The sequence below is a fragment of the Narcine bancroftii genome, chromosome 1 (genome assembly GCF_036971445.1).
Source record: "Narcine bancroftii isolate sNarBan1 chromosome 1, sNarBan1.hap1, whole genome shotgun sequence".
Taxonomy (NCBI): Eukaryota; Metazoa; Chordata; class Chondrichthyes; order Torpediniformes; family Narcinidae; genus Narcine; species Narcine bancroftii.
In genome coordinates, this window is record NC_091469.1 from 273,270,114 (window position 1) to 273,279,813 (window position 9,700).

At 42.9% G+C, this 9,700-nt stretch overlaps 1 protein-coding gene across 1 annotated transcript in view; it reads left to right on the top strand.

Annotated features, from left to right (window-relative positions):
- The window catches only part of LOC138755780 (myeloperoxidase-like), a 41,979-nt gene that overhangs the window by 31,671 nt on the left and 608 nt on the right, over positions 1 to 9,700 (top strand). Inside the window, exons 7-9 of the mRNA XM_069922421.1 lie at positions 389 to 521; positions 9,216 to 9,345; positions 9,450 to 9,656. Coding sequence (XP_069778522.1) covers positions 389 to 521; positions 9,216 to 9,345; positions 9,450 to 9,656 — 470 coding nt within the window. The remainder of the gene's footprint in view (positions 1 to 388; positions 522 to 9,215; positions 9,346 to 9,449; positions 9,657 to 9,700) is intronic.

Genomic DNA, 9,700 nt, shown 5'->3' on the forward strand with positions numbered 1-9,700 from the left:
GGAGAATAAAGAGGGAATGGGTTGGAGGAAAAACAGAGAGAGAAAAAAAACCAATCCGAGTCCAAGTCCTAAATGGGATGAAAGAAGCAGAGGCCCGCTATTCCTGAAATAGTGCCATCTGCTGGAAAATCCACCACCAGATGTCAGGTCAGTGGCAGGACTGATGCCCAGTTGTGAAGTCTCTGTTGTGAAAAATGTTTCCCAAAAACTCACCATCTCATGCCATACAAAAAGAATAATCAGTGGCAACTGATTTTCAATATGAATAAACATCTTCAGGAAAACAAGAGGATATTTAAACAGAGAATGCCACAAAAAAAAATCCTTGTTTCTCCAACTGAAATCAGACAGCACAGGCTCTACTTAAGATGGTTTCTGTATCTTACAGATCTGCTCAGCACACTAGATCTTCAGGTATTGGCCAAGGTGTCAGGCTGTACCACTCAGCTGCAGGTGATCACTTGCTCCAGCTCCTGCCTGTCGGATAAATATCGAACCATTTCTGGCATCTGCAATAACAGGTATTTCATCAACAGAAGAAACAATAATGTAGTGTGTGGTCATATCTGTTTGCAATCCAGACAGTACCTTCTTTTTAAATTAATGAACTTGTCAAAAGGCAAAGCTACAGAGAATAACAAATGTAACTGTTTTTATAAAAGTCTGTAAGAATACAGGAAATTTACAATTTTAAAAGCACCTTTCAGGGGAAAGTAAAACAAAGCAGATGTCTATATTCTTCCTTCTGCAAATTGTGGAAGTTCATTATGCACAAATAATCTGCCCAAAAGAGAACTTCACAAGTAGTCTGTGAGCTGTTAAGCAATTTGATATATCTGGAAGACAGGACAGAAATGCAAGTTGATTCTCCTTCACAGTTTCTTCACATCAGTATGTATTTAACAGATAGGACAGAAACATCAGTAGGTTGCAAACATGACCAGATGCAAAACTGGATAGAAAATGTGTTCAGTGAATTCTCCTTCACTGGATTTTTAAAAGAGATCATAGTTAGTTCCAAAAAATACAAAGTCAGAGAAGGAGAAAGTGGGGAGGGGGGGGGTGGGCAGAGAGTTTTCAACAGATAGAACCATAGAACATGGCCATTCAGCCCTTCAAGTCTGTACCAAACCATTATTCTGCTTAGTCCCACTGACCTTCACTCATTATATATCCCTCCATACCCTTCTGATCCATGTACCTGCCCAATTTTTTCTTAAATATTAAAATCAAGCCTGCATTCACCACTTCAGCTGTTCCCCTGAAGTTTCTCCTCTTTCACCCTTAACCCATGTCATCTGGTTTGTATCTCACCTAACATCAGAGGGAAAAGCCTATTTACTCTATCAATGCCCATCAGATCTCCCCTCATTCCTCTACACTCTAAGGAATAAAAGTCCAAACCTGCCTAACCTTTCCCTGTAATTCATTTCCTCAAGTCCTAGCAAAATCTTTTTTGCACTTTTTCAATTTTATTAATTTTGTTCTGTAGTTAGGTGACCAAAACTACATAATACTCCAAACTCAGCCTCACCAACGTCTTGTACAACTTTATCATGCCATGCCAACTCCTATACTTAACGCTTTGATTTATGAAGGACAATATGTCAAAAGCTCTCTTTCTGACCCTATCTATCTGTGACAACACTTCCATAGAATTATGTATTCCCAGATCCCTCTGTTCAATCACAAACCCCAGTGCCCTAAGATTTATACAAAAGTACCAAAGACAGAGGATGCAATACTTGATCTCTCACTAGGGAACCAGATAGGTCAGGTAACAGAAGCATGTGTAGGTGAACATTTTGGGTCCAGTCACCACATTGTCATTAGTTTCAAGTTAATTATGGATAAGGATAGGTCTGGTCCTCGACCTGAGATTCCAAATTGTAGAAAGGCCAAATTTGTGGAAATGAGAAAGGATTTAGGAAGAGTGGATTGGGATAAGTTGTTTTCTGGCAAGGATGTGTTCAGTAAATGGAAGGCCTTCAAAGGCAGTGTTTGCATGTTCCAGTCAGAATTAAAGGCAAAGTTAACAGACAGAGGGAACCTGGTTTTCAAGGAATATTAGTGCGATGGAACCACTGTATTACTGTTTGTACATGTATGGCTAGCCCTCCCCTTGCTGATCGTCTCTGTGGCTCCTCCCCCTTGATTTGCCTAATAGAGGAGGCAACGCCATAACCCCTCCCCCAGAACAACCTCAGGTCTCGGATCAGCAACACGAGATGTGCCAGTTTATGGTAATAAAAGCCCATCAGTCAGGTAACTTCTAGTCTTTGGAGTTATTGATAGCGCGTCAATTTTATTACTGTAAACTGAGGTGAATAGACAGAATAAATGTGTGTAGGCTGTTTCCACTTGGATTAGGAGAGATAAATATGAGAAGTCATGCCTTTAGGGTGAAAGGGGAAAGGTTTAGGGGAACCACTCAGAGAGCAGTGGGAGTGTAGAATGAGCTGCCACCTGACAAAGCAAATGCAGCTCACTCTTATGTTTTAAGAATAAAGTGGTTGGATGGAAGAGGTCTGGAGGATTATAGAATGGGGGCAGGTCAGTGGGACAAGCGCAATGATATTTCACCATAGACTAGAAGGGCCAAATGGCTTGCTTTCTGTGCTGTAGTGCTCTATGGTTTACAATGCACGTAATACCTTGTTTTGTCCTTCCAAAATGCAACCCCTCATAGTTGCCTGCATTAAATTCCATCTGCCATTTTTGCAGCTCATTTTTCCAGCTGGTCCAGATCCCTCTGCAAGCTTTGAAAGCTTTCCTTGCTGTCCACTCAACCTCCAAATTTTGTATCATCTGCAAACTTGCTAATCTAATTTACCACATTATCATCCAGATCATTAATATAGATGACAAACAACAATGGGTCCAGCACTGATCCCTGAGGCACACCACATATTACTGGCCTCCAGTCTGAGAGTCAATCATCCACTATCCTCTCTCTGGTTTCTCCCACAAGGCCAATGTCAAATCCAGTATATTGCCTCTCCATGAATACCGAGCAACTGAATCTCCCTGACTAATCTCCCATGTGGGACTTTTGCCAAAGGCAATACTACAATCCATGTAGATAACATCCACAGCCTTTTCTTCATTAACTTTCCTGGTAACCTCAAAAAATGCAAGATTTGTTAAACATGACTTACCAACAACAAAGCCATGTTGATGATTCCTAATTTGTCCCTGGCTGTCCAAATAATTTTGGAGGCAATTTGTTAGAACACCCTCTAATAATTTACCTACCACTGATGTCAAACTTATCACCCTATAATTTCCTGGTGTAGCAACAGCGTTGCAGTGCAAAATGATCAGACATAGTTGAGTCAAAGTTCAGTAAAGGTCATTTGCTCCAACAGTCACCTGCAGCTTTTGAAAACCCCCGCGTTCCAAATGACGTCATCGCATTGTGTTGTCACTTGGAACCTCCCAAGCCTGTTCAATGAAGCCGCTACGTGCCCCAGCCTCCCCCAGATCTGGCAATAGGAGGCTAAATCTCTGGTGCCATTACTGTCCACCACTCTTGGGCCGTCATCTGCACCTTTGCATCAGGGGTCATGGAAAGGTCAAGATGAGCGGGATTTAGTCAGTCAATCGTAAATGTCTCTGGCAGTCACCCAACGTCCAGTACACAAGTTGTATGATTGTTTTACAGCACTCTGAAAGGCCTCTGTAAGAGTGGCCCATGTACACTTCTTCACACACACAAACTCACAGTCCCAGAGTTCCTTTGAGATGAAGGGTGTCATTGTTCCATGCCTTGATGTGGGACCTGGGGCCAATTTTCCAAGCCACTGCTTAAGACTTCAGTCAGTGGTATCTCCTGTCTGTGTGCTGCAGGTATAAACTCCCCAAGTAGAATGAGCGGGGCTCTATAACCCAACTCGGCTGATGAGAGTTGAGATCCTCCTTGGGTGCCGTTCTTATTCCCAGGAGGATCCAGGGCACCTTGTCCGCCCAATCAGGTCCCTGAAGGCAGGCCATCATTGCTGCCTTTGTGTGGTTATGGAACTGCTCTACCAGGCCATTCGACTGCGGGTGGTTGGCTATCATGTGGTGGAGCTGCATTTCCAGCAGTTGTGACAAAAAGTCCCAGAGTGCAAAGGTAAACCGTGGGCCCTCTGTTAGAGGTGATGTGTTTGGGTAGGCCGAACCGAGATACCCAGACAGAAATAGAAGCTCTGGCGCATGAATCGGTCGACGAGTCCATCATAGGAACCGCCTCCAGCCATCTAGTGAATCTGCCAATGACAGTTAACAAGTACCTAAACTCTCATGACACCAGAAGCGGGCCAACAATATCGATATGCATGTGGTCGAATCGGTGCTGCGGTGGCTGGAAAGGCTGATGCTGCTCCTTCACTTGCTTTTGCACTTTTGCAGATTGATAGTCCATGCACATCTTTGCCCAGTACATGACCTGCTGTTTCAGTCCATGCCATGCAAACTGGTCGGCTATCGGATGGACTGTCACTTGAATCGAGGGGTGGGACAGTCTGTGAATGGCATCGAAAATGCAACATCTCCATGCAGCAGGAATGATAGGGAGAGGCTGACCTGCAAACATATTGCTCAGGAGTGTAGTACCTTCTGGCCCAAAGGCTACATCCTTGAGTTGCAGGTTTGTGACAGCAGTTCTATAAGCTGAGAGTTCATTGTCCTGGTGCTGAGCTTTGGTGAGCACCATGTACTCTATACCTGAACAGAGGGCACATACTGCTTGAACAGAGGAGTGGTACAGGGCATCAGCCACCACATTACCCTTACCAGAGATATGTTTAATCCTGGTTGAAAACTCAGAAATGAAAGATAGGTGGCATTGCTGGCGGGCTGACCAGGGATCTCAGGTCTTCGTGAAGGTGAATGTTAGCAGTTTATGGTAATAAAAACGATGAAGTCCCTGCCTTCCAAAAAAAAAGTGGAAATGTCTGACCACTAAGTACATTGCTAGCAGTTCCCTATCAAATGTGCTGTATTTTGTTTCCAAATGGCAGAGGTGTCTACTTAAAAAAAAGCTAGAGGCTTCCATTGTCCATTGGTGTACCTTTCCAAGACCCCACCTACTGCTGCATCAGACACATCTATCATAAGACAGTTGGTGCATCCATTTATGGATGGACTTGCATCTTTGGTCTGCTGGAATGCCACCGTCATCTCCTTTGTCCACTTGAGTTCTTTGGCATTGCTGGACATGAAGTCGAAGAGGGATTTCATAATATGAGCTGCAAAGGGTAGAAAATGGCAATACTCCAAGTACCTAATTTGTTCTTTATTGCTTTTACCTGCTGGGCACATCTCTTCTTTATCAGATCCCCAATATTCCTCACAAACCAAGGTTCTTAGTGCCTGTTAACTTTGCCTTTAATCCTGACCAGAACACACAAAACGCTGTACCCCCAAAATGTCACCTTTTAAAGCCTTCCTATTACCTAGTATATCCTTGCCAGAAAACAACCTAGCCCAACCCACTCTCTCCAGATAGTTTCTCATTTCCTCAAAATTGGCCTTTCTCCAATTTAGAATTTCAATCAGAAGACTAGACCTATCCTTATCCATAATTATCATGAAACTAATGGCATTATGATCACTGGACCCAAAGTGTTCCCCCATGTACACTTCTGTCACCCGTCTTTTCTCATTCTCTAATAGGAGTTGCAGTATTGTACATTGATATGTTGATTTAGGAAACCTTCCTGAACACATTTGACAAACTTTAACCAATCCAGCCCTTTTATGGTAATGGGAATCCCAGTCAATATGTGGAAAGTTAAAATTACCTGCTATCACAACTTCCTGCAGCTGTCTGCCATCTCCCTGCAGATTTTCTCCTTCAATTCTTACCAACTATTGCATGGTCTATAATGCAACTCCATTCCTTAGTTCCACTCATATAGCCTCATTAGACAAGCTGTCTAATCTGTCCTGACGAGCAATGCCACTCCTCCCCCTGCTCAATCACGTCTGAAATCATGGAACCTTGGGACACTGACCATGACATTTGGTTGCTTAACCTTCCTCGAGAATGCCATAAACCCAAATGGAGATATCCCAGGCCCTGGCACCTGGGAGTAGAGTGGCCATTTCCAAATATCCAAAATGGAGGACATCTGTCTAAGCTGTGTGCCTGTGCACGTGCACAAGTGAAAATGCTGAGTGCACATTGTGCATTTGTACGACTGTGCACACGCACACCCAAGAGGGAACACAGCGTAGAAAACTCAGGAGAACAAAAGAAGTCAACCACTGTCTCCAACTCCCCACACCTCTTCTGTTCAATACATTAATGTAAGTTTTTGAAATTTATTTTTTATTGGTTTAAACAAACATTTCCAGATGTATCTCAGATACTATACATACACATCATGTACTCATATTTGCTATGATTTTTCACATAATATTTATCTGAGGTGTACACTTATAGAGGGAAAAAGAAAGACAGAACAAGAAAAAGAAGAAAACTATATACAATTAAGGAGTGATTTTTTTCTTAACAACATAATCATTGATTTGTAAGAATAAGGTCAGGCCTATGGAATAGTTAAACCATTTTCCCCAGTATGAATCAAATTGTTCCAATTAATAATTAACAGATGCTGTTAACTTCTCGATTTTATAAATGGCCATTATAATTTCCTTCCATGTGTTTAAAGTTGGGCACTTCTGTTGGGGGTGATAAAGTATCTGATCAGATTTTTCCACCCAGACTCCCTCCATTTCTGTGAACTGGTACACTTCCATTGATACCTCCATTGCTCCACATTATTTTCCATTCTTTCTCAGAAGTTATCCCTCTTTCCTTTTCCAATTTTGTTTTAATGTATGAAGTCGAGCATGTTTTAAGATTTGACAGGCCTTTATATAAACACATACACTTGAAATGATTTTACTACCATTATCTGAATTATATGCTTCTAAGAAACAGTAGTATCAACATGTACTTGCCTTGGTTACATTCACATGATCTGCAAATACCGATAAAAGTCTTGTTTTTCTAAAAAGTGTTTCTCTTTAAAGAAAAATTTAATCAAAACTGATTTAATCACCCTCCTTCAAAGATCACACTCCACACACTCCATTCGAAGTCAAAGATTATTTGCGGCATAAGTATGCACTTGCGCCCTGCACTAAATGTTCCTGAACCGAATTCCCCCCCCCCACCCGGCTGCATGCAGGCCCACCGCTCATGTGCCAGTTGGCCCCTGTACTCAAATGCATTGCGCATGTACGAGTGCTGACTGGCGCTTGCCCGCAAGAAGAAACATGGCCGCACACAACCTCGTGTCCCTAGGACACCACAAATTGACAGGTAAGTACTGTGTACCTTCCCTTTTTGTGGATTCTGCCCCTTAATTTGTCCTTCATTTGGGGGTGTATAGACTACACCTCCAAAAGGAGGACAAATAAATGACCAGCTCGAGGTGGTGCCAGATGGAGGACAGAGTCCTCAAAAGTTGGACTGTCCGACCTATATCCAGACATCTGGCCACCCTGCCTGGGAGGCAACATACCATCTGGGATTCTCGATCTCTTCCACTCTCAATTGAATCTCCTCTCACTACAGCTTGTCTCTTCTCCTCCCACCCTTTCTTAGCCACCGGACCAGTCTCTGTGCCAGAGACCTGACCACCATGGCTTGTCCCTAGTTGGTCATTCCCTCAACAGTATACATGTTATTGAGGAGGAATGGCCAGAGGAATAGTCTGCACTGCCTGCCTGCTACCTTTCCCTCTCCTGTCACCCAGCCACCTTCCTCCTGCCTCATAAATATGATTACATAACTCCTGCCTATCACCCCCTCAGCCTCTGGAATGATGTGGAGTTCATCCATCTCCAGCTCCAGTTCTCTAACACAGTTTTTAACGAACTGCATTTGGACCCACATCTTACAATCAAGACATCGGGCTTCTCTGAGAGGAGCATATCGCTGGCCTGGCAGTCGTTCTATGAAATAGAAAAAGTTTTTAAAGATAAAAACTGTCCTTACCTGTGCCTTTTTACTGAATCATTTTGTTCCTCGACAGGGTTATCCTTGCCTTGCCTCATCTCCTGCACCACAACCTCAGACACTTCTATGAGGTGTCTCAAGCTAAAGCCTCAAAATCCCACTCTTATACACCAGCCATTCATAAAGTGGTTGTTCCACTTAAGTACCCCTTCTCTTTATTGGTTACATCTAATTAGCCAATGGAGAAGTTTAAGCCAGCACCTACCTTTCCCAGTACTTTTTAAATGCTCCTTTTCACATTCTAAGACTCGCTCTTGTAGTTTTCGATGAGACACAAACAAGCACTTCCCTTTGTCAATGCTTTTTAAAATGCTCCTCAATGATCAGTAGGCTCAGTGTTCATGGTGTCTGATCCCTGGGAGAAACTAACAGCACAGTTTGCTGAAGGCTGACCCATGTCTTCATCACAGAAGCAGTGTCCAGGTTTGTCAGTCAACTCTCTGACATGTGTTCACTATCATTGAGGCTTATAGAAACTGAGCTGTGATGTTCAGGTCTAATTTGTGATTTTCAAACTTAGACTTAGAGTTAGCTAGCTGTATACGTGCCACTGGATTAGTTTAATGAAAGCTGACATTTCAGTGTAGTGTGATAGTTATCAATATACAAGCAGATCCAGATTAACAGAAATGGGGCCATCAGAGATAGCTGTTGAAGGATTAGCAGAGGTCATCATTGCCATTTTCTCCATCCATAATCCTCCAAACATCTGTTCAGTCTGATCAGAAAGCCCTGCAAAAGGTAAGCAAAACTCTCCCTGCCCTCAAGAGCATCTGCATAGAACAGCAGAAATGAGCAAAGATCCACACCACCCAGCACATACTTTCTTCTGTTCTCACTGCCTTCAAGAAAGAGGTACTGGGTGCTGCAAGACTCACACCACCTGGTTCAAGAACAGTTGCTACCCCTCCACCATTAGACGCCTCAACAACAGTCATTCAGAGACTCAATTAAGGACTCCTTCTTTGCATATCATTTAATTACTGAATATATTCTTTCAGTGTTTGCAGTCTGTATATATTTCTCTCTTTTGTGTACATTTTTTTCTTCTGGAATACAGTTTTCAGTTACTAGTAATTAGAAATTCTGTCTAGCCTACAGGAAAAAGAATCTCAGGGTTGTATGTGATGGCATGTATGTATTCTGACAATTAATCTGATCTTTGAACACAAATGAATCAACTGATTTTTTGTGACTTTAGACAACACATCCACTGGGGAGCAGCTAACAACCCATATGTTCGATGGCTTCCTCCAGTGTATGAGGATGGGTTTGGAACTCCCAAAGGATGGCTTGAGACCAAGCAATATAATGGATTCCCCTTACCGTTGGTATGTAGCAACACTTGCTGGGGTGATGCAAATGTGGAGGTGGCTGTGCTGAAACAGAAGCAGGGATGTTTCTCAAACTTATCAGCTACATTGATAATTTGCAGGCCAGGATGGTCTCAACAGCAATCCTGCACACTGGCAACAGGAATATTTCTCTGGACAACACTTATGCCCATATTTTGGTGGAATGGGGACAGTGGATCGACCATGATATGGATCTGACACCACAGAGTGCCAGTACCTCTTCCTTTATCGACAGCATTGATTGCTCATCATCCTGTTATAACAGGAGCCCATGCTTCCCAATACAGGCAAGGATCTATGCTTTACATTGCAAATGTTGGTTTTGCAATCC